Below are 24,986 nucleotides of genomic sequence, written 5' to 3' on the forward strand. Positions count from 1 at the left end.
TATGGATCTAGTGGTCTCTTGCAAGTATCTAGTGCACTTTTGTGAATTAACCAAAGGGCTGAGCTCCGCAACCAGTCTTTCATTCCTACTCAGACTCTACCGAGCTGGGAAAGTTTCCTGGGAGATACTGGTCCAGGGACGTTGTTCTGGACACTTCCTTTGAGGTACGAGTATTCAAGGGATTCTTGCAGCCCCATCTCCCTCTTGCTAAAGACACTCCCTTTATTTATCATTGGGATCATTCTCCATACAACTGCAGCCTCAGGAGGCAGGAGACAACTCCAAGACAGCGGGCAGAATCGGGGGGGGGGGGGGGAGGTCAACGCTCCGCTGGAGTTTGGGGACTCCTGTCCCTGCCCAAAGCCACTGATTTTCCTGCCTCTACCCGGGAAGCACCCAAATCTTTTCCACTTTTCCTTAACACTGGCCAGGGAGATTCCGCCATCCAGGGACATGAAGAGATCGGAGCAGGCCGGGTATCTACTCCGCGACTCTGCAAATCTGACATTCAAGACGGCGCGCGCTGGTCTTCGCCCCGCCCCGGCCCGGGTCCCAGCTCATTCATTCCCGGCCGGTCCCCACCATACAACCGGCGCCGCGCTCCAAGTGCTGCTTCCCTCAGCAATGTCTGCCGCTCTTACTGTGCCCAATCCCTTATTGTTTTCAAATCTCAAAAGTAACCTCAACAGGATTTTTCGTCACTCTTTTTCACACCTCCACCGAACCTTTTTAATTAAAATAAAGCAATCCTCCGTCTCTCGCATCTTCAAAGGGTTAAGCAGCAAGCTTCTCGAAAGAAAATCAATTCCCCCCACCACCACCATCCCACCATCCCACCCCCAGCCAGGCCATCGCTCTGCCACCGTCTCCGAGGCCCGGCGCCGGCGTCTCTCTGTTCCCATCCCGGATAGGCGGACACCACACCGCGCGCGCCCCCCGCTTCGCTGCGGGTACAGAGAAAAAGCCCCTCACCCTTCTGTGGATGCCATGGCCTGGGGAACGCCCCCTCCTCTTCGGCACAATCCGGCAGCGGCGGACGAGAAGTGAGCGGGTGCCGGGGTGAGCGCGCGAGTGTGGCCGAGCGCGGTATTTAAGGGGGAGCCTCTCCCCGCCCTTCCACCCCCCTCCGGGGTAAGCCCTTTAGCGCCTCAGCGGGCGCAAGAGGCTCCAGCCGGAGCTAAGCCGCGTCTCCGCTCGGCACCGCGCTCCCTCCGCCGGCCTCGCTGGGGCTTGGCTGGGCGCTCGGGGGGGCGTTGGGGGGACCTCGGAGGGTGGCTTCCCCGAGAGAGCGCCGTCCCCCGGGCTGCGGGAGTGCGCGCAGGGACGACGTGCCGCCGCTGCCACCTGTATTTGCTGTGGGGCTCGCCGCGGGGCGAGTGGCGGAGCGCGGGCTCGGAGGACGGTGGCAGGGGAGGGCGGCGAGTGCGTGTGCCGTGGGTGTGCAGGGGAGTGTGTGCGTGCGTGCGCGGGTGTGTGGGTGTGTGTGCGCGCCGGGGGAGGCGGTGGAGGCCGCTGCGCCCTGGCTCCGCGCCGGTCGGGGAGGGATTGCAAGGTTTAGCCCCGCCGGAGCGGGGGATTTGCAGGCGATCCCTCTCTATTTTCATCGAGAGCTGACATCACCAGCGCCGCCGCCTCAGGAGACTCCTTTAACTGCCGCCCCCTCGCCCCCCGTCTCCAGACGCCGTCCCTCCTCTGCCATCCCTACCCCCAGCCTCTCGCCATAAATTAGCCAAATAAGCAAAGAAGCCCCGCTGGTCTCCCGGGAAGGCCTGGGCCGTCCGTGGCAGGAGCCCAGGATCTAAGGAGTCTCTATTGTTCCCCTCAAGCCCGCGTGGCCCGGGGTCACCCCGCGCTGGGCGAAGCACAAGCCACGTCGCGGAGACCTGGGATGCCCCTCCATCCCCGCCTCCCTGGAGCAGCCCCCAGCACCCCGTCTCACTCCTTGGCACACTCGCTCCGGCTCACTTCACTCCCAAGCTCATCCTCACAGGCGGCACACCCACCGCCCCCCCCACGTCCTGGGTACCAGGCCCCGCGGAACCCAAGCGGCCAAAACACGAGTGGCGCGGCCGAAATACAGCCCAGTTGTGCGCCCTCCCCCGCCACGGCCCGAGTAAATCTCCGGCCTTCAATTATGCATCGGGATTAATATAAATGCAACTCCCTGGGGCGGCGGGCGGGTGCTGGGGAGGATGTAGTTTTTTGGGTTTTTTTTTTAAGCCAAGGGAGGTCGGCCTCCGGGGCGCTGTAGGGGAAGGCGCGATGAGACGGCGAGGCAAGTGGTGGGGACGCGTTTTCACCCACTCTGCTCCGCTTGCCTTAGGCTTCTGTGCCCCGGGGGCAGCGCGCAGAGACAGATGGGCTCTGTCAAGGGAGGGTCCGAGCCTCCACGCCGGCTTTGCATAATAAAGACAAAATCCGTGCAGATTTTATTGTCTCTAGGAAGAGGCAGACACCTACAGACACCCACCGCGGGGAGGGCTGGCCTCAATTTCCTCTTCTGGAAAATGGGGCCAAAATAACCCCCTTTGCAGGGCCGCGGTGAGAATTAAACAGGCTCTCTTGAGAGAGATTTGCAAAGTGTCAACGCGCCCGAGAGATATCTGTGGTGCAAGCCTGCCCCTTGGAATTTTCCAGGCTCCTCCGGGAGGGGGTCTGGGACGCCCGTAGTGTCCTCAGTCGCCGCCTGTCTAGTCTTATTCCCCGGGAGAGGAGCTCTCCAGGCCCGTGGCTGTGCTGACCCCTTTACGAAGACCGAATGAAGCGGGCCACGTGGAAACTCGCGGAGTTCATCCCGGGGACCGTGCCAGGGGAGCTGGAGACTCAGCGGGGACGCTTCGTGGTTAAATGCCTGACGCTGGTATCTGAGAGCTTGAGTTCACCTTCCAGTGGAATAATCTGGGAGGAAAGTCCTCAACTGCTGTTCATCCCATCTGCAAAACGGAAGTACCATTCCCAACCTCGCATAGCTAAGAAATCGAAATGAAATGTAAAAGATACGCAAAGCTCTTAACTAGAGTCTGGCACCCAGTAAACCCTCAAAAATTGTTCAGTTTAATCTGAGGTTCCTTGGAGGATAGTTTCTTGAGCACAATATCCAAGGGTGAATAGGCAGATTAGAGAAATAACAAGAGAAAAGAACTAAATAGAAGGTTTTAAAACGTTTCTGCTCACCTCCTCCTTTCACCTCCCTTCCCAAAATCTGAATCCAAACATCTTCCTCCATCTCTCCCCTTCCCTTCTGCTCTCTCTCTCTTTCCTGTGTGCCCCATTAGATTAACCAGACCTATATCATATCTATCCTAGGACCCTTCATATCACCTCTAATTGTGCATTTTCTTTTTTAAAGTTTAGTTGTGATTTATAATAATTTGTAGATGAAAAACGACCTTCCTGAACCTTCGTGTGATGCTTGGTACTGCCTTCTCTCTAGTCCTGTCAGGAGTGGATGTGTGACTTTGTATGTGAAGTTGTCAAGTGCAGAATATGTACAGTCTCATTTTCTCTTAATAATTTAGGGATTTTGCTGCCCTTTCTGCCGAGGTGGCAGCTGGAAAACAAAGCCATGGGCGTCTCTCTAGACGTTAATGATCCCAGCAGCACTACCTCAACCCCCTTTACAATGAGCACAAAGGAAGACCTCCATCAGAATTCCTCAGTATCTGCACACAGGTGGGGAGGGCTTAGCAGCACCATTCCTTAGCTCTCACTGCCAAGGGCAACACACCTGATGGTACAGAAACAGAGTTAAGTAAAAGACCAGAGAAAAGGAAATGGAGCTGATTTCACTTTTTAAACCATCCAATTGAAAAACAGTCTTAATTATATTTTCAGCGTTCAGGACCTGTGAGAATTCAGTGAACCAACAAGCGTGGCCAGATTAGACAGGAGAAGTGGCTCCACTTTGCCACCTTTCCTGCAAACGGCTATGTTTGGGAACCTTGACACCCGTCTTATACTTGAGAGACATTTTCATTCAGCTGCCCTTCGAGATGAGGCCTATTAACTCATGTGGAATTTGCCACAGATAATTCTGGATAATAATCATTAACTAGAAGGAACTGATTCTTTTTCCCTGCTCCAGAGGGCCCTGCCAACGTTCCCACTAATTCTTCATTTTTTAAGCAAATTGGAGGAGTGCTTTTCAATATGGACTGCCCATTAAAATGTACTGAGGGAGCTTTTTAGAAACAATAATGCTAGGGCCACCTTCCAGAGATTTGGAGAAGGGCCCTGACTCAGGTTTTGTTTTTTTTTTAAACTTCCCCAGGTGAAACCTCCCCTACTGTGCAGCCAGCATCAGGAACCACTGGACTAGAGATGGTTCAAAAAGATGGAAAGGGGTCCAGAAACATGGCCCTGGGGAGTACTTGGAGCAGATTGGTGTGTTTAGCCTTTGCAGAGACAATAGGAAGATACCAGGCTGACCCTCCTCTCGCCAAATACAGGGCATTTAAAAATCTATCCAGGCAAACACGTGTGTGCTATCGCGGACAACTAACATGAAAAGCTATAAAACATGGAGTTTTCTTCTCAGTTTGCACATATATGGAACACTGAGGGTAAGCCACACTCCCACACTGCCTCGGTGCCAGATCCAAACTCAGCTCCGGGTCAGGCAGACATGCATCAAATACTGCCCCTGGCGTCAATTAAACTGTGTATTCTTAGGCTGGGCACTTGAGGTGTTCAGCTTCCTCATCTCAAAACCAGAGAACATAATAATACCACCTCATGGTTGCCGTGAGGTTAAAATGGGATAACTAACATGTAGGAAGTGCTTAGCTCTGAGGCTGGCACATCTTAAGTGCTCAAGAAAGGGTCATCCTGGACTTGTGGGAACAGCAGCACACACCCCGTTTAATTTCCCACTGAGCCCATGTGAAAATCTAGCCTCCCCTCAAGCCACCTAAAGTGTAACCCCATTAACTCCTTTCTATCTTCACAACAAACTATACAAATCTCCCAGCCAACATTAAGTCGATAAAGCCCTGATATGAGAACAGAACGAGGTCAACCCTACAAGCCAGTAAGAACACTTTCGAATTTTCTAGCATCTCTCAGTCTCCTCTAGGGATTCCATGGTTATGGCAAAAGCAGGAGAGGTGGGATGCTCTCACATTTGCATGCTGATTTACCTTAAGTCTTGCCCACAGGTTCTCAGACTTAGCAGGAATAAAAACTACAATGCAGGACTGAATACCAAAAAAACTGACTGTAGTGTCCTCTGATAGGTGACGTAAGGGATGTTCAAAGTTAGTTTTTACTCTGAGGGATTTTTTTCTTTTCTGCCTTATTGATGGTTGACTTAAGGCTTAACCCAAGCTGTGAGAAGTGACTTACCACGGTTGAATTACGGTAGTGTTTAGGCTGGGACTTCATGGTCCCAGTTGGAGACTATGTTGGAGCATTACCCTAGCATTTGCTGAGTCCTAAATAACAAGTATCTTAATATATATATTATCTCATTTGATTCAAAGTATCTTAATATATATATTATCTCATTTGATTCTTAATATATATATTATCTCATTTGATTCTTAAGATGTCCTTCTACAGCGTATATTATTATTATTACCCCCATTTTACAGAGGAGAAAACTGAGTCCAAGCGAGGTTACAGAATTTGCCCAGCATTACGCAGTTAGTGAGTGGTTGTGTCAGTCAAGGTCCCAGCTAGAGAAAGATGGCATATTCAAATTAAGTACGTTGTGCAAAGTTTAACAAAGAGACTATTTAGAAGGGTATGGGAAGGATATAGGGAAACTCTAAGGGATAGTGCAGAGCCCACAGACTGTAACAGTGGGGCACCATTACCCACCCTAACCTGAACCCAGAGGGAGCGCTCAGTTCCAGCTGACATAAACTGTTGCCATGGCGACCTGCTGGAAGGGGGCCTGGGAATAAATAACTTGACCCCTACTTCCCTCCTGTTCTCTCCCCTGCGGGGCTGCCTGTTGGCCAAAGCTGGAAGCAGAGGGTAAGAGAGCACATTGGCACAACTCATGTGCAGACCTTGTAGTTCAACCTCCCGAGGAGCAGAGCAGGATGGAGACAGTCGGAGAAGGAATCTACAGGACCAACAAATGAAGCTGGGGCAAAACTGGTGTTGGAGATCAGGCAGCCTTCCTGCAGAACCTTGCTTTTAACCTCTCTGCTATGCAACCCATAGCAATAATAATGTCATCATTACTGGAACAGGTTGCCCCCATGCAGGGTCCTCTCCACCACGGAGGATCTTCTAGCAGAGAGGACTCAGCCAGACCATTTGCTACAGATTAGAAGACGGTATATTTATACCATGGAAGAAATCACCAGATGGCCTCAAAGGTTCCAGTCCTAAATCCTATAATTCTCAGTGCTCTTCTCCAATCGTAATAGGAGATTAGTTGAACCAAAGAAGGGATAAAAGCGTCCCCTTCTCTTATTTGCTCTTCTAAGGAATTCATTCCCCGTCTTGCTTTTCCTTCAGATTGCTTGAGATTGGTTATCGCGTCTCCGATTGGGGGGTGGGAGGACTCCTAATATAGAAAAGAGAAAAAAAGCCCTACACTGTTTTCCCATAAAAGGCTGTTAAATAAGCCCATTCCCCTTCCTGATGACAACAGAGGAGAAATGTCTCAATGTCCAAAGTTTATCAGGAGAAAGTGACCCAGAGAAAGAGCAGCATGTCTGGATCTGTCTTTTGAAACTTTGGCTTGATCATTAAGACTATAAAATAAACACCTTAAGGTTTTTAAGAAATACATAAAGCAGAGAGGATGCTGGAGGCCCTTTCATCAAGACAATTAAAATGAGTATGCTAATTTTTCAAAACTGTGAGCTATTTTTAGTATGAATGAAAACCATGAATGAAAATCCTCGTACAGTGTTCTATTTTAGAGGAAAGAATATTCTCTCACAGCACTGGCCCTGAAGCCAAGAGCATCTGAGAGAGACGGTGGAGAAACTAAATTGAAAATAAAAAGGTTTTAGAAAAAGAAGAGAGTTTAGGGTGATAACTGGTGGGAGGAGAATCTTCACAGCAGCAGCCCCAGATCATTGTATTAAGAATACAAAGGTGTGTGCTCGCTTCGGCAGCACATATACTAAAATTGGAACGATACAGGGAAGATTAGCATGGCCCCTGCGCAAGGATGACACGCAAATTCGTGAAGCGTTCCATATTTTTAGAACACTCCCTAACACCATACATAAAAATAAACTCAAAATGGACTAAAGACCTAAATGTAAGGCCAGACACTATAAAACTCTTAGAGGAAAACATAGCCAGAACACTCTATGACATAAATCACAGCAAGATCCTTTTTGATCCACCTCCTAGAGAAATGGAAATAAAACCAAAAATAAACAAATGGGACCTAATTAAACTTAAAAGCTTTTGCACAGCAAAGGAAACCATAAACAAGACGAAAAGACAACCCTCAGGATGGGAGAAAATACTTGCAAGTGAAGCAACTGACAAAGGATTAATTTCCAAAATATACAAGCAGCTCATGCAGCTCAATATCAAAAAAGCAAACAACACAATCCAAGAATGGGCAGAAGACCTAAGTAGACATTTCTCCAAAGAAAATATACAGATTGCCAACAAACACGTGAAAGAATGCTGAACATCATTAATCATTAGAGAAATGGAAATAAAAACCACAATGAGGTATCACCTCACACCAGTCAGAATGGCCATCATCAAAAAATCTACAGACAATAAATGCTGGAGAGGGTATGGAGAAAAGGGAACCCTCTTGCACTGTTGGCGGGATTGTAAATTGATACAGCCACTGTGGAGAACAGTATGGAGGTTCCTTAAAAAACTAAAAATAGAACTACCATATGACCCAGCAATCCCACTACTGGGCATATACCCTGAGAAAACCATAATTCAAAAAGAGTCATGTACCACAATGTTCATTGCAGCACTACTTACAATAGCCAGGGCATGGAAGCAACCTAAGTGTCCATCGACAGATGAATGGATAAAGAAGATGTGGCACATATATACAATGGAATATTACTCAGCCATAAAAAGAATTGAGTTATTTGTAGGGAGGTAAATGGACCTAGAGTCTGTCATACAGAGTGAAGTCAGAAAGAGAAAAACAAATACTGTATGCTAACATATATCTGGAATCTAAAAAAAAAAAAAAAAGGTTCTGAAGAACCTAGGGGCAGGACAGGAATAGAGATGCAGACATAGAGAATGGACTTGAGGACACAGGGAGGGGAAAGGGTAAACTGGGACGAAGTGAGAGAGTGGCATGGACATATATACACTACCAAATGTAAAATAGATAGCTAGTGGGAAGCAGCCACATAGCACAGGGAGATCAGCTCGGTGCTCTGTCACCACCTAGAGGGGTGGGATAGGGAGGGTGGGAAGGAGACGCAAGAGGGAGGAGATATGGGGATATATGTATACATATAGCTGATTCACTTTGTTATACAGCAGCAACTAACACAACATTGTAAAGCAATTATACTCCAATAAAGATGTTAATTTAAAAGAAAAAAAGAATGCAAAGGTGGTCTCTGTAGAAGTCATAACATGGCCTTCAGAATTAGACTGACCTGGGAACCATTCATCTCAACCACATTTGGAGCAGTGAGTTTCAAAGGGAATCCAACTTTCCCTCTTTTCGTTTTGAATGAACGTAAGTCACTTAACCTTCTGGATATTGATGGGACTAGCAATGACCCCATCCACTGGGCTCAGAGGAGAACTAAAGGAGGTGATGTCACATAAAGCACTAGCACAGCTCCTGGCACACAGCGATAGCTATTGTCATCTTTATTATGTCAGCCTCCTGGCTGCCAGGCTGTCATCACTCAGAAGTGATAATAGTGGTAACGCTTCAGATCCAACAACACAGTACAGCTACAGATGAGCCTGTCCAGTGTGGTCACTGAATAGAAAATAAAGGGAATCATCCCTCTCAGGGGTGTTTGGAGCAGTAAGATACAAGTTGAGTTCATTCACTCTTTTCTTGTTAACACACATTAGCAGAAGAGAAGTAAGGGAGTTCTATTTTTACCTGACTCTCTACGCTGATGAGAAAAGAGATGTCACTTCAGAGAAATCTCAATTCAGACTGAGAACTTGGTTGAAATATAATCCATTCTTCAGGCAGAAGCCACCTAGTAGATGGTTTCCACCATTAATTAGAAGGCTCAGGAAGACTAAAACATTTGTTAGCTACACTTATTGCCTGATGAATTCTAATGGAAGGAGTGTGAATTCATTCCATTTACTTCACAAAGATGAAAGAGGAGAGGACACAATGGAAAAAGGTGAATCGTGAGTTCCTGGTTTATCATTCCTAGATATCAGCATCTTCTTCTAGGTGATGGCTTGAGGGTAAATGTCAGGGTTGGTGCAAATTCTTTATGCCCAGCATAAAAACCATACAATTTTGAATTAGAGTGACTGTCTCTTTTTTAGTAGCTCGATTCCGTATAAAGCAGAAATACTTTTTGAGAGTGATTGCTGGTATTTTCATTTCTACCCCCAGTTCCTTCTAATCATGGCAAAGAATGCCAGTTATGCATCTTTCCTTTCCCTTTGTTCTGCTGGGACACTGTTCAGTAGTGATATCTTTATGATGGTCAAAAGGATGGAGAGAATTTTTTTATCTTTGTGGGAGATTTCGTTGCTTGATGCCACCTCACTGTGGTTAAGTGCTAAATGATTTGGCTAAAGGACCAAATCAAGGACCCAAGCTAGGCTCTGGTGACCTCAGAAAATCCAGTGATGTGATTCTGGTTCTAATATCTGTATTCATTTCTTTTATGAAATCACTTAGTAATTCTGAGAGAGGCTTTGTTATCAAATCCCAAAAGTATTTTTCTTCTGAAGATATTTTCCTTATTAAGAGAAAGAGAAAGATAGCTACCAGGTAATTTACTTTTAAGTTGAGATTCTAGATTCGGATATATATATATATATTTTTTTTTTTAATTAAAGGCTGAATTATGTCTTTGGGTAAAAACAGTAAATTAGAAGGGCCCTAATTCACTTGGAGGTTTCATTTATTAGCACATGGATACTGTTTTATTTGTAACACCCTGTCCCCTTTCTAAATAAGGATTAATAACGTTCTTTCTTTCTCTTTTGTTTGGAGTTATCTTTTCCTAGAAACCATAAGTTCAGGAATATAACACTGGTTTTTTTTTTCCTCTGAGAATTCAATCTCTAAAATTACTCTTCACCCGAGAAAGCTATTCCCTAATTTTATCTGCTGACTTTTTTTTTTTTCTTTGTTGACAAAGCTCTCCGTCGTGTCTGGTCCACAAGCTTCTGGATAAACACTCGGTGAATTGGAATACAAACGTGAAGTGAGCCTTAAAAACCTCAGCCATTGAGATGTTCTTCTTAAAATGCTGGGCCTCAACAGCACATCCGGGCAGAGCCCTGCCAGGGAAAGCAGGTCCTACTGCCAAGAAAAGCAAAAAGAGACCACAAATTGCTACCAAACCACTCCAAAATGCTCTTGTCTTTCCAACAGCCCTAAAAAGATAAACTTCCCCAAGCCCTAGGGATCCAAAAAGTATTTCACTCAAAATGTTCACAGGATACTAAAGATGGAGAAAAAATAAGGCAGGAGGGAAGCTATAAGTGTCTCACTTCTTTGCCTCTTGCATTGACCGTCAGCCTTCTTTTAGCTTATCTCATACTCATTTAAGATATTTCTCCGTTAGAACAATATGCAGTTGTGTTATTGCCATGAGACTCAAGGTCTTCATTCGTGTCCAGGTTAGAAGGACAACAGAAAACTCCAAAGTCAAAGCCAAAGGCTATAGTTGACGAGTTGATGGCCTCACTAATAGTTCCTAGTGCACATTTCTAGGAGTTCATGGGGTTTGACATACATAGTGTGGTCCTAGCAGTGCCTTCTCACCTAATTCTCCCAGCTACCCAGGTGGCCATGCACACCGGAACTCCATCTCCAGCCTCCCATCACACCGCTCCCCTCCTCACGCTTTCCCACGCTTTTAGAGAGCCTTACTGGTTCTCTAGTTCTTCAGATATGCCAAGTGCCCTCCTCTCAACGTCCTTGCACATGCTCATCCCTGCTTGGAATGCTCTTCCCCACTCCCCACCATCCATTCCTTAGTCACCTCCTTCCCGACTCAGCCATCACTTCCTCAGGAGGGCCAACCTTTTATCCCGCCCCATCCAGATTAAATCGATTACCCGTGTTATACAGTTTTACAAGATGCTGTATGTTCCTTCCTAGTAGTCACCATGATTTCTGATTATTCATGTATTTCTGGGATTCTATGACTGAGGGCAAGCACCAAGCCTATGTTGTCCACCTTTAGTATTTCAATCCTTAACACTCAATCAATTTTCGTTGATGGATAAATGACAGGCAGAAAATCAATGAACTCACAATCCTGATTGAATTCAGGATGGAAGAGATTTTATCGACTAATATTCTGATGTAGGTGGTAATTGTGGAAGGCCCATTAAGTTCTGAGTAGGTGATGAATTGGAAAGCATGAAAATTCTTATGTCCCAAAGAACTGTAAAGATTCATATTCAAACCTCATACCCATAACTCCAAAGAACAACAGGTTTCATGCTGAGAAGGAGTTGATAAGATGGCTGCAGATTTCCTACTAGTCCAGCGGCACCTGATCCCTTTTAAAAAGTCCAGCCTGTACGCCACCCCCCCCCAAAAAAAAAACACTCCCCGGCAAACACGTACACATACATATGTGCAGATGGGGAAATGTGTAAAAACTCACTGCAAGCTCTGGCACTATTTCTTAGAAATTTATCCAGACTACTTCCACTTACACAGTCTCACTGCGTTTTGCTCTCAACTCTCGTGGTTCTTCTAACCTGTGGCGCCCATTTATTTCTGCCCACCCTTCCCTGTTGTCAAGCTCACCCCACAGATTGCCAAACGTATTTCCACATGCGTGGGCCGCAACAGCATTCTAAAGCCTCTCTTCCTCTCTCCACCCCTCGTAATGTCTCTTATAACTGGTTTCTCCATCTCCAGTCTCCCCCTCCTTCAAGAACAGCAAGGAAACAACAACCATCATAACAGTGGCCAATATTTACAGAGCGCAGTGGGTCAGATGCTGCTCTACATGCTCCACTCACATGCACACTAACTCACAGGCTCCTCATATCATTTCGCTCCCATTTGCAGATGGAACAACTGTGGGATAGGGATTGAATGTCATGCTCAAGGTCACAGCATGTAAGTGACAGAGCTGGGAGTTGAGATCAAGCTGTCTCTGTCTAGCACAGCCAGCCTGATGGGCCTTTCTAGAATTCCACTTCTATCCTTTCACGCTCCTGGAGACATCAACATGAGCTTGATGTTTGCACATAGGCAATGAGAAGCCAGATTATTGATCCTAGCATTTGAGATCCACCACCGATTGGCCTCACCCTGGCTGGCTTCACCTTGGCTGGCCAACCTGGCCTGTCATTGCAATAGAGGATTCATGTTGGGAAAGAATTGGCCCTTCTTTAAGCCAGTTCCCCTCCATGTTGAATCTTATGTGCTTTCCAAGCTCTTCCTGCATTTACAGCATCCTACTTCCTTCCCATCCACCACTCCAGAGACTCAACTGAAGTTCTAAGTACCCTGTGAGTGACAAGTTAACTGAAAACACGGGCCTATTTGGAGCGCCGCTTGCTCTCGATTCCTGTTGGAGTTTACGTAAGAGAAAGCAATATGGGTTGACTACTCAGTAATTCTTGCAAGTCCACTTGATATGTAAACCTGGACACTCCTAAGGAAAGCAAGAATCTGGCTTAAATCATACTGAGTTTACTTAAATTTTATGCATCATATAAATGTTAACATAGAGTATGGAAATTTAAGTAAACTCTGTATGACTTAGGCAAGGTTCTTACTTGTATACCTATATGTATATGCGTGTGTCTATATATTTTTCAATGCCTTATGACCAAAGACCACCAGAAATACACCTATAGTTGAACAAGTTGAATTTATTGCTCCTTGAGGTGAAAGAGAAGGCACATCATGGGGAAATGGGGGGTATTTCATCAAGGGAGTATTAGAATGAACTTCTTATAGGATTTGGGCTTCTATTAGGTGATTTGGAGGAGGTTCCGAGGACGTGGGGTTTTGCTCTGGATCGCATGCTAACAGTTAAGTGGGGACAATTCTATAATCGGCTGTCTTTATAAATCTCATGTAGAAGGAAGGAAGAATACAGGCTAACACTGTCATTGGTAAAGAAGTCGCAGTCACTCCTCTTAACCAGGAGAGGGGGATAGTTGGTATTTTTTGGTTTGAATAACAACCTTGCTTTTGTCTCTTCATAGACAAGTTCTAAAGCAGTCTTGTTTCTGTCTTGATCCATCAGAGTCACAGAATGATCTGGACTGATACTGGCATCCTGTGAAACGATTGATCTTCGACAGGAGAACACCACAGCTTTGCTGTGAGTGTCAGGCCAGCTCCTAGGCGCCAAGACCTCCCCGATAGAATGTCAGATGTCAGGGGCTTCGTGTGTATAAAACAAAACAAAAAACCACTACAAAAGAAATTAGAGCCAAACCATTCTGGATGAATCAGGAGCCTTCTCCAGCTCTCCACAGAGGTGTCCCCAGTTGACAACCACATTAGTATTTCATGCATTCATCTTCCATGACTCGTGATGACTTCTGTTCCGTGTCAACTCAGAGGCTGGAACTATGTTTGCAGAGTTCCCTTCCCTGTATGGCTCCAGGTGAGAGCGGGCACAAGAGAAACTTACATGAGATTTGAAAAGGTGAGTGAATGAACAGCTGTCTCGGTGCTCTGGAAATTGGCGAGTGAATGAACAGCTGTCTCCGTGCTCTGGAAATTGGCGAAGAGCATCGGGCACTGTGGTAGCTCATACAAAACGTCACTGATCCGCTCGTTCACCTTTTGCTGGCGCGGGACATCACCCAGGCCCACAGCTCCTCCCGTACCTGCTGGAAATCCTCTTCCGGCTCCTCCGAGTGTCCTGGACCAGGTGTGTGTGTGTGTGCACAGGTCACTCAAATCATCAAGGTTGGGGACAGCAAGAGACAAACATAGGTTTCCATTTGTCCTCGTGGGCTCCAGTTTGTCCTTGCTCTGCCAATTTCACACCCAGCTTTCCTTCCTAATGGCTGGCCGGTTGGATCCAGATCCAACATCAGATGCAAAGGCAACAGCCTGTAAAAGACTTTGCCACGAGTGCCCACAATTGTATGTGGCCATCGTAACCCCTTATTCTAGATGACCCTTAAAAGTTCTGAATGTCTGAAAAAACCCTGACTGATATACACCCCAGATTTCCAGCTAAGAGATTCCTCATCCTTGGAGTTCTATCCTAAGACCAAAGGGCCATGTGATGAAGGGAGAAGGATGAGATTCCTCCAGTGCCGGGTATGGCCAAGGGACAGGCTCGTGTCTGACTCTCTCGTCCTGACCCGGAGTCTTAGTTTAGTCTGGTTGAGTGCTTGCAGCCTGTGAGAGCAGTGCTGGGGTAGAAGGATCTAGGGCGAGTGGCAAGTGGCCATGAGGCTATTAACTAAGCAGCTCCAGGTGGTGTCACCAGGACTGGGGGCCAGATTCAGCTTCTAAAGGGAACAAAGTCATAGCTGAGATGACATCAATGTGAACCAAATCTGAGTGGTGAGGCAAAGACGGAAAATGACACTAGATAGTAAAGAGAGTGTCAAGAAAATAGGGAATGCGATGGTCCAGGTGAGGGGTCAGGACAAGTTAAAGAATGGAAAGTATGAGCATGGACAGCCAGGTGAGACGTGGCAGATGTGGAGGCTTTACGGAGCTGTGCCCCGCTGGACAGCCCTGCCCCTGCCAGTTATTATAGGCACCAAACTGTATGCCAGGTACTATGTTCATTGCTTTACACAGTAGCTCATTTCACCATCACCGCTACTACAAAAGACAGAGTTTAGCATGCCAACCTAACAAATGACAAACTGAGGTGGAGGGGTTAGGTGACTTGCCCAAGATCACTTAAAAGAAGTTGAAAGACAGGAATTTGAATTTAGATATTTTGATCCGACTTCCATTACACCTCTCAAGATCCAAACTTTCTAGGCTTAAAAACAGCAAGAAAAACACCTTTGAGCAGCCTGATATATATTGGTCAAATCCAATACTCCAGCTTAACCACTACGTGTTGGATGTTTGTTACTCAGAAGTTGGTAAGTAATACGTTGCCCTGAGATTAAGCCATGAGGATACAGTGGGTGGGTGAAAGAAGGACTACGTGAGCTACGGAAAGCCCCAAGAAAGCCTGACCCAAAGAGAAAGCACCAGAAATTCTCTTCTGGCCCAGGGAATTATGTAAAGACACAGAATTGAGGAGGCAGGTTGGGAGACAGATGTGACCTCCCGCCTTGGGGCTAAAGTCCTTGGGGTCAAAGTTTTCTCTGATAAGTAGAGGAAAGAGTAATGTTTCTGCTGGGGTCTGTAGGAGGCGAATGTGCCAACCCTTGACTCTCAGGCCTCAGGAGGTGAGGAAAAGACCAAGAAGTTCCCACAAGCCCCCAGGGGAGGAAGAGGAGGTTACTGAAAGTCAGGCTGGGTAGCCACGGAGAAGGCTGTCACTGTGGCCAGGAGGCTGAGGAACCCAAACAAGTGCCAAGTCGGAGTCCCCCCGGATCTCAGGAGTATCAGTGCCAGCCAGACCTGACGAGCAGCTAAGTCAGTGGGGAGGACCGCCGGCCCCAGGGAAACAGAGAACACAGCACAAGTTGCAGTAGTTACAGACACGAGCACCCAGTGTCGGCAAAACGCCCAGGAATGAGAAAGTCCCACCACACACACCCAAGAACCACCAGGAACTCAGGAGTCCTACTGTGTGTGTCCCGGGGCTAGAAGTCACGTAACCCTCCATGGCACATCTTGGAAAGGAGGAAACTGGTGAGGGTAGGGGAGAAAGGATAAAAGAGTGAGTCACCCAAAACAGAGAATGTTCCTGAAAAGATCATTTCGGGGATTGGATTGGATTCAATTCATCTTTTTTTCCTCCACTATCCAGTGGGAGCCAGGGGTGGGGCTTGAAAGGAAAATCATATCAGTTATAGAGAAGAATGAAGCTGCAGTTTCTTGGCATATCTCAATCGAGTGTGAGTATATAGGTGATTCCAGTTCAGATGCTACGAAAATAGGCCCTAAAGATTTCTAGAGATTCAAAGCAGGGTTTTGTGCTTGATCTAGAACATAAGAACAAGAGGGGACACCAGAACTCCTCAAATCCCTGGTATTTTCCTCTGTTTGTGCCTTATCTGGTGGTGCCCGACCTCCCTCTCCCCCACCTGAAGGCCCGGCAAGTTGCAAGCACTGGTATTGAAAAGATGGCATCGGCTTTGCTCTATGCATTGTTTGGGAATGATAATCTAGGATCTCTCTTAAAGGGCTGCCACCCAGCCATTGGTCCCAACATATGTAGCTCAAAGAGGCTGCATGCAGGAATCAGAGCCATGGCACATTCGTTCCGTGGGTCAGAAGCCAACCCTTGTTTTATTAAAGTGTGTACAGGGGATTGGGACGTGGCAGTGTGCACGGACACCAGTGCCGCAGCCAGGCTCCGCTGTCCGGGACTGTCCTGCAGGCGGCTCTCTGGAACTCTGTCTGGCTGGAGCCTTGGAGGAGACCTGATGGAGCCAATCAAGCCTCTCTCGACCACAGCTGACCATGGCATTCGCACCACTGAGGGGCAGGTGGGGAAGGCCACTGGGGCCGGATGAATGGGGAGGATTGCTTTGCTATTCATGTAGTCTATTTTGAAGAAACTGAGTTCTTGCAAGCAGCCCTGGTATCTTCCAAATGGTCCCAGCAGTCAGGGAGGCAGTGGCCTACCAGAAAGTAAGCTCGACTCGCCCTCCACTGGTTTTGACATCAGAAGCCCTGGCACAGCCAAATTCATGGGCAGATTCACATTTCAGGTCCACGATGCCTCGGGCAACACACGTACGGAAGGATGCACGGAAGTGCTTCTTGATGGGCCTGAGGCTCATTTCATGTTTCTCTCGATCCAGTCTTTAAAGGGCAGCACCTTGGTGAAGGCTGTGTAGAGGCTGTGGCTGCATGTCTTGTCATAGCTCCAGCTGACCAGCCCCACCAGATGCCAGCGGGGCTCAGGGGACGCCCGCCCCGGGAAGAACGCGGCTGCGATGCCGCCCGTCTCAGCTGTGCAGATGTCAGAAGGCGCAGTGCGGTCCCAGCCGGCACAGAACATGTTGTCTGTGACGCTCACCGGGATGCCGTGCTCTTCGTGCTGCTCCTCACACAGCAGCGAGTCCGCCACACTGACTACCCCCGAGCGCAGCGTGTCATTCTTGAAGCCGGGGCTCCTCGCATCTGCCAGGACATTCCAGCCTGCCACGGTGACGTGGGACTCCTGGAGGGAGGTGCTGAGGTCCCGAGGGGCCGCCAGGCAGATGGGCTGGACGCGGGTGCTGATGCGAGCCTTGTCCAGGAGCTTCAGGACGGCGATGTCCGCATCCAGCAGGATGGGGTCGTAGTTGGGATGCAGGATGATTGCAGAAATCTACCAAGGTAAGGAATGGACAGCAATTGTGAGCAACCAACTCCATAGTGACAGGAACAGGCAGGCCCCGGGGCTAAATGATTGAGAGAAAATGTCTAAGAGACAGCTACAATTATACAGAGATACTTTTCTCAAGGGATCATAGAAAGCAACTGCTCTATTCCCAGGGTTGCAAACTGAAACGCCCGCCTGGCTGGCAGGTTGTTTTAAATAAGTTGAGTGGACAGGTGAGGTTTCAGAGAACGGGAGTGCATGCCCCATGCAGAGGGGGCAGCTGCCACTTCGCTCCAGCTGACCACTGCCATGCAGAAGTGCTCATTTTGCCAGAGAATAGGCTCCAGATCTCTGGCTGAAACCTCCTGGTTTTTAAATGTTGGCAAATAACTGATTAAAAAAATATATGTTAGCACTATCAAAACACAAACCCCTACAGGCTACCAGTTTGCAACATCTGGTCCACTGTAAACACTGCATTTACCCTCAAGCCAGTAAGATAGAGCTACACCCAGGGTGGTCTACAGACTTTTCCACAAAGTCTCCCCTGATTGTTCCCATCCTTACTGATCATCTTCTTTGACGGGGGCCTCTAGGAGCTTACATCTGTGATATGCCGTAACATTCTCACAGATGTGTTCTATTCCTTCAACTACATTTGGGCTCATTTACTCAGGGATTCTATTGTGTTGGACTAGTCACAATATACTGGTCTGTCTCTTCCCCTAGCCTGTGGACTCTTCAGGGCAAAAACCATGCCTTATTCAGTTCTGTATGTATTCCCAGCGAATGGCATGCTGTGGGAACTCAACAATGGATGGATGGATGGATGGATGGATGGATGGATGGAAGGATGGATGGAAGGATGGATGGACAGATGGATGAGCTGGATGGGTGAGTGGGTGGATGGAAGAGAGGGAGGGAGGCAGGCAGGGAAAGAGAAGAATTTTACAAATTTATTAGGAGTCTCTATTTTTCCTCAAAGCCTACCTAGCACAGTGTCCTAAACATAAGAGGTGGTTACATTTTGATGACCCCAATGATAGAAGATATTTGTTACTATCTTTTTTTGTTTTTTTTTTGCGGTACGCAGGCCTCTCACCATTGTGGTCTCTCCCGCTGCAGAGCACAGGCTCCGGACGCACAGGCTCAGCGGCCATGGCTCACGGGCCTAGCCGCTCCGCGGCATGTGGGATCTTCCCGGACCGGGGCACGAACCCATGTCCCCTGCATCGGCAGGCGGACTCTCAACCACTGCACCACCAGGGAAGCCCTACTATCCTATTTTTAAAACAATTTTAGGGGGGAAAGACTCCATAGTCTTTCTAGATGCCCGTTTCTAGTATCTGTCAATATATATTAGCCACCTACTATGTGCCTAATATTTCCAGACCCTGGGCTGGATGCCAAAGTGCTAGAGTAACAGGACCAACACAGTCACTGCTCGCCCAGTACTGGGAGTTGCTGAGCCAGAGACCCGGTTTCCAGGCTGCAGCCCTCTCTCACCCGCAAGCTCTGGATGCTTTTCTCTTCCCGGTCATCATCCCTGTAGAATTTCCCCAGGACGACTTTGAGGTCAGCTGTCTTGATCACGGTGACCCTCCCCAGGTCGGTGACGCAGTGGGCAGCCACCACCACGGTGCGCTCATTGACCAGGGCACCGCTGCAAACGAGGAACCACGTGTCCTTGTGCAGGCTGCTCCCGTGCACCCCACCGGCCCTCCTGTAGATGGCAGCCTGCCACGGCCAGCGCGCCCTCTGGGTCTTCGGAGCAGTGACGTTCTCAGTTTTCCCACAGACTATGGAGAAAGCACCAGCTCAGTAATGTAAACTCAGACCTTCCCATCCAAAGGGGAATGTGTCAGTCACCCAACAGAGCACAAATCTGGAAAGGTGGACCCTACGGATGTCAAGACCACAGAGCATCTAACCCGTTTTTCTTTTCCCTTTAAACATTAATCAACCACCTTGACATGGTTGACTATAAAGTCTAGGATTACGATTGGAGGCTTACCACCCCAGCCACTTACTGGGCAAGTTGCCTAATCTCTTACAGCCTCAGTCTTCCTGCCTGCAAAATGGATACAGTAATCACAACTGTCTCCTAGGGTTCTTGAGGAGAGTGGATGAGATGATGTATACAAACAGTTAGATTCAAATATCATGACTATTGCTATAAAGATGACCACCTCGAACTAAGCCATATCCTTCTTCTTTGACAAAGAGGATGGGGGTAGCTTAGTATGGGCAAGACCCTATTCCAGACACTTCCATGTATTACTGCAGTAATCATCATTATAACCTTGTGAGTAATTAATAGCTCATAATCTAATTAATAACAATAACCTAATTAATACCATTGGGTGATGAGAATGAAAACTGGGTTAGACAGGGTAACAAAGGAGATATCACCAGAAGCCCTCTAGCACCTTTAGCCCCCTCCCCACTTGGTGTTTAATAACTGCTCTGTCCCTTTTCTCCAAGTAAATATGAAAGAATTATCCACAAAAAGTATGCCCCACTTCCCAAAAACTTTGTCTACAATTTAACGAGTTCATTTCTCCTGGGTAACAAGTTTAAGCCAAAGGAAGGAAGCTCTAACTGTGGAATTTCAGACTTCACCAAGCTAGGGAAAGTGTTAGAGGGCCGTTCTTTTGGACAAGGAGTTTTTCCCAAAGAAGTCTTCAATGGGGTCAGTGGCTTTTCATAGGCAGCAATGGGAGATCTAAGCTGCTGTAGACCAAGGACAGGCATTGACTCACTAGGGATGCAGGACGGGGCACGCCCACTCCACTTCCCAGTCCTCAGACATGTCCTCCGGCTGCTGCCCAGGCGGCGGTAGAAGGGTGAGATGCACTCATACTGGATCTGGGTATGCAGATAATGGTACCCAGTGGGCAGGTCTCCGAAGGGAAGGGCTGGCTTCTTGGTGGAGGAGTCCTGCAGCTTCTGCTTGCTGAAGGCTGATGAGTATAGCTGGTGTAATGGCGTCTCCCTACATCGGAGCACCCGGCCCGGAGAGAGAGGAGGGCCAGAGACAGTCATTGTGGCTCTTTTAGTATCCAAGCCCATTCCTTACAGAGGAAGGGAAAACAGCTATCTCATCCTCTGTGTGTCTCTCTCCCTTTCTCCCCTCACATCTCTCATACACACACACACACACACACACACACACACACACACACACACGAACGCCTCTTCTACCACTGAACAGATTTTCTTGTACACGTCAACCTTCAATGTATTCCTCCATTTCCATTTCTGGCATGCCTCCAGCTGCCCTGGATTTTAACCAAAGAGCATAATATCTGACATAATAGCTGCTATCCAAAGGTATGCTATACGTGCACACACACAAAAATTAATAGTGAAATTAAACAAAAAAGGAAGTTAATTTCAAGGAGAGAAATCCAAGCGGCTGCTTTTCTCTAACCATTATCATAATGGGGCAGTATCAGGAATTGATTCGAATTGAACTGTGTTGATACAGCAGCTTGATTTAGCAATTAGCAGATGTAATTAGTCCACCTCAGAGAATAAAACCTTCTCTCAGAGCACATTGACTGGGAGAAATAAGGAGCGTTGTGTGCGAATGTGAAAAGGTCTTTTAAATGAGCCCTGAAGTTGAAGCACCCAGAGGCCACTCTGGGATTCTTGGGAGAGAGCTATGCACACTACACAGCTTGTGCTCATTTTGTATCAGTGCATAATGACTATTAACTGACAAGTTAGAGTTCCTTTAGGAATCAGTGTTTTCATCCCATTTAATGAATGGAGGAAGGAAGCCCAGAGAGGTAGGTAGGAGTGCTGAAGGGCACACAGGAAGCTAAGACAGTACCCCAGGCAACACAGGGCAGTCATGGTTCCCACCCTGGTTTCCCTGCCGTGCCAATCCATGGTAAGAAATCTGTTTCACGTGTCTGTACCGTGCTGTGCTCAGAGCGAACATTCCATCCACGTTGATTTCATCCAACAAATCTTTAGCTCAAGTTTAGAACCAGGTCTGCAGTTCAGGGAGCTTCTGGACTTGCAAACAAACACAGTTTTTGGCTGTTGAAGGTTTGCGTTGCCTTTGGGGGTTCCTGGGTGAGCCTGGCTGCTGGAGACCATCATATCCCCACTCAGCAGCGTATCTTCCAGAAAGATATTTACAACCAAGTTTTAGGCTTGCTTTCTCATCTACGTGGGACACCTGGCACCTTGTCACCTAAGCCCCCATTACAACCGCTTTAGAAAATGCAAAGCCCGGTGGTGGTCTTTTTTAACAGCTCTGGGCCTCCTCTCCAAGATGTCTCCTTGGGAAGAATACTTACTGGAGAGTCCAGCCCCAGGTAAATCACAAAGATCAGAAAGGAGGGTGGGTAGAAACACTGGATTCCATTGCCACTATCCCCAAGGAAATTGCCTTGCCCAAAAAGGAAATGGAATGAGAGAGCCAGAGGCAGTGTGAGAGATGAAGGAATATTCTGAACTTTGAATATTTCAGATCACTTGTTTGGGGTCAGTTCCAGTCACTGGGATTCACTGTTACCATTTCTAAAAGCAATAGATACTGCTTACAGGTGTTCATAGGTGCAAGGCGTTTTTAAGGCCTTTATATAAGGCTTAGTTCAAGCTTCATGCATCAGGGAGCAGCCCCTGAAGACCCTGGATTTGCATCCTGGGTTTCCTCCTTCCTCTAGCAATGTGACCTTGGGCAAGTTCCTCACCCTCTCAGAGCCTCAGTTTCCCCATCTGTAATAAAAAGTAATAAAATGTAAAATGAAATGGTAATAATAATACTTACCTCAGAGGTTGTAGTGAAGATTAAATGAGCTAATATATGTAAAGAACTCAGAAGTGTAACGGGCACAGAGCAAACACCCAGTAAATGCTAGCTATTTGCCTTGCATTTAATCCTTAACAGTCCCCAGAGACAGATGTTACTGTGATCACCCTTACTTTTCAAGAGGAACTAAAGGCTCAGCAAGCTTAGGAATTTGCCCAAGAATACCCAGTGCTAAAGAGAGATGACAGCAGGTCTTGAACCAACTGATCCAATCCATTCATTCATTCACTCATGCATTCAATATTCTGGGGGTGTCCACCATGTGGCAGGCACCGTTCTGGGAACTAGAAATTCAGCATGAACCAAACAGAAAATGTTCCTGCACTTACAACTTTCACATTTTTTTGGTGGGGTACAGGGAGACAGAAATTGAACAAATAAATGAACAAAATGTCAGTAGGACAACAGGTGGAGATGGATGCCAAGGTGAAAACTGGAGAGCTCTGTAAAGGTCAGAGAGCGCTGGCTAAAGAAGTCAGCTCAGCAGTCAGGGTGGAGGTGAGGTTGCTATTTTTATTTATTTATTTATTTTTTGGCGGTACGCGGGCCTCTCACTGTTGTGGCCTCTCCTGTTGCGGAGCACAGGCTCCGGACGCGCAGGCTCAGCGGCCATGGCTCACGGGCCCAGCAGCTCCACGGCATGTGGGACCTTCCCGGACCAGGGCACGAACCCGTATCCCCTGCATCGACAGGCGGATTCTCAACCACTGCGCCACCAGAGAAGCCCGGGATTGCTATTTTTAAAACGATGGTCTTGAAAGGTCTCTCTGCCAGGTAAAAACTAAGCAGGGAACTGAAGGAAACCAGGCACTAAGCCTCGTTGAAATCAAGTGGAAGCAGGTTCCTTCTGGAGCCATGGGTGTAAGGTTCCGTAGCTGCCACCAGGGGTCCCCACCTCTATCTTTCCAGGAAAAAAGCTGGGTGGGTGTCCCTGAGGCCTCACATCCCTCGTCAGGGGCAAGTCATTCATCTCCGGTTCCTGGCCCCACCAGCCTGCCTCATCTGATTGGTCACTACCAAGAACATCTTCCTAAGCCACAGCTGGCTGCATAATAAATACGTAGTAATTTCAGGAAGACTCGAGTATTAAAATCCAGTTCCTCAAAGACCATCTTAAAGTCTGGCTTCCCACCACCACTTAACTTTCCCACAATCCAGTGAAATCTGTGCATCTTCCAACAGTTGCTACCTCTTGGCTAAAGGCAGCTGGCTAATAAGCCTCCATCTAACGAGCCCTATTCTTCCTTGGCCAGTCAGCACTGAGTGTCCCTAAGAAACCTCAGACTGTCTTTGGCCAAACACCAGTGGGGAAAGGGGGTGGGAGAGGAACGTTCATTCGCCTTTAAAGCAGAGTTCAGGTGTTTCAACCTCACCTTGACTGAACCTGCATTGGAAGAACTCTCCGTCTCACCAGGTCTGAGATCTTTGGTTCTCGACAGGCTAGGAGAGAAAAAAAAAAAAAAAAAAAAAAGCCAATGCTGCGTAATCCTTTTCCACATTAACTGTTCACATCATTCAGTTCAGGTTCATACCTGACCACCCTTTCTGGAGACCAGTGCACATTGCTCAGGCTTTCAAAGGTAAGATACATTAGCCAGACGTGGACAGCTCCCTTAGCAAAAGAGCATGCTGAGTTTTATCTAAATTGGCAACCCCCTTTGAAGAACCCAAGTAGAATAAACACCTCTGCAGAGCTGCTCCCCCCAGGTGATATGAAACAATGATAATTAATAGATTAGGATTATCTGTTCACATAAATAGTATTGGCGAACTTAATCAATACAGAATAAAAGCCAAGATCAAGCTTCTAAAATATAGCCCAGCATAGTGAATCACAGGGCTCTCATTTAAAACCAGACAGCAGTGTCAACCGTCAATAAATCTTGAGTAACTGATTCCTCCATGTCTCTGCAACTAAGGCTCCTAAGGGTCCTTTGAGGGCAACTCAAAGCCCAGTTTAATTTTTTTGAAGTCTCTCTTTCTTCACAAGTGAAAAGGAATCCTTCCCATCTCACTTTCCCAATCAAGCAGCCAACATTCGTCTAATTAGCAACCTAGGGAACTCTGCTTGTATTAATTTGTAAGAGAAGAGTTGACAAAAATCTCCAAGGACATATGTAACACCGTTTCCATACTTAATGAAATCAAGAATCAGAGTCTGTGCTGGTGAGGATGAAGCTTGCTCCTGGCTAAAGTCTAAAGTGATTTCTTCCTTTCACAAATCTTTCTTTCGTTCCTTTTCCCATGATTCAGGTTGTTGACAAACACTCAGAAGGGAAAGTGGAGGATTGAAGCAATTATCTGGATAATCTAGGCTAAGGATATGCTTTTCTTCCCAGGAAACAGCTAGATAACTGTGACCTGCCACCAAAAGGAGAGGGGCTGTCGACCTGGAGCAACTAGGGAATCAACTCAGCAAGAAACTATGCACGCCCACTCTCAAGTGGGGTAAGGTCCAAACTTCCCTATGCAACGTTCCATTCGTTCTGGTCCCCAGCTACCTTTTAAAATGTCCCTCCCAGATTCCAGGACTGATTCACTTTTTGTTTACCATGATTCTTTCACTTCTGCCTACACCACCTTCCCTTTGTCTTCTAACTGGAATATCATCCCAACTCCTCTTTACCTCTATAAATCCT

The 24,986-nt window shown here is 47.3% G+C and overlaps 2 protein-coding genes and 1 non-coding gene across 4 annotated transcripts in view; 1 reads left to right on the plus strand and 2 right to left on the minus strand.

Annotated features, from left to right (window-relative positions):
* SLC1A2 (solute carrier family 1 member 2) overlaps positions 1-1,618 on the minus strand; it is a 137,647-nt gene extending 136,029 nt beyond the window's left edge. Inside the window, exon 1 of the mRNA XM_065882920.1 lies at positions 973-1,618. Coding sequence (XP_065738992.1) covers positions 973-989 — 17 coding nt within the window. The 5' untranslated portion in view covers positions 990-1,618. The remainder of the gene's footprint in view (positions 1-972) is intronic.
* A 5,445-nt stretch (positions 1,619-7,063) lies between these two features.
* On the plus strand, positions 7,064-7,170 carry LOC136127706 (U6 spliceosomal RNA). Its single transcript, XR_010656161.1, has one exon. It is a non-coding gene; the product is annotated as a U6 spliceosomal RNA (small nuclear RNA).
* Positions 7,171-16,466: 9,296 nt separating this feature from the next.
* PAMR1 (peptidase domain containing associated with muscle regeneration 1) overlaps positions 16,467-24,986 on the minus strand; it is a 70,795-nt gene continuing 62,275 nt past the window's right edge. The window contains exons 8-11 of one of the 2 annotated variants that reach the window (XM_065881677.1): positions 23,721-23,787; positions 20,282-20,514; positions 19,026-19,318; positions 16,467-17,525 (exon numbers count right to left, since the gene is read on the minus strand). In XM_065881677.1, coding sequence (XP_065737749.1) covers positions 16,989-17,525; positions 19,026-19,318; positions 20,282-20,514; positions 23,721-23,787 — 1,130 coding nt within the window. In that variant the 3' untranslated portion in view covers positions 16,467-16,988. The remainder of the gene's footprint in view (positions 17,526-19,025; positions 19,319-20,281; positions 20,515-23,720; positions 23,788-24,986) is intronic. The other variant, XM_065881678.1, reaches the window with a different exon arrangement.

The sequence above is a fragment of the Phocoena phocoena genome, chromosome 8 (genome assembly GCF_963924675.1).
Source record: "Phocoena phocoena chromosome 8, mPhoPho1.1, whole genome shotgun sequence".
NCBI lineage: Eukaryota > Metazoa > Chordata > Mammalia > Artiodactyla > Phocoenidae > Phocoena > Phocoena phocoena.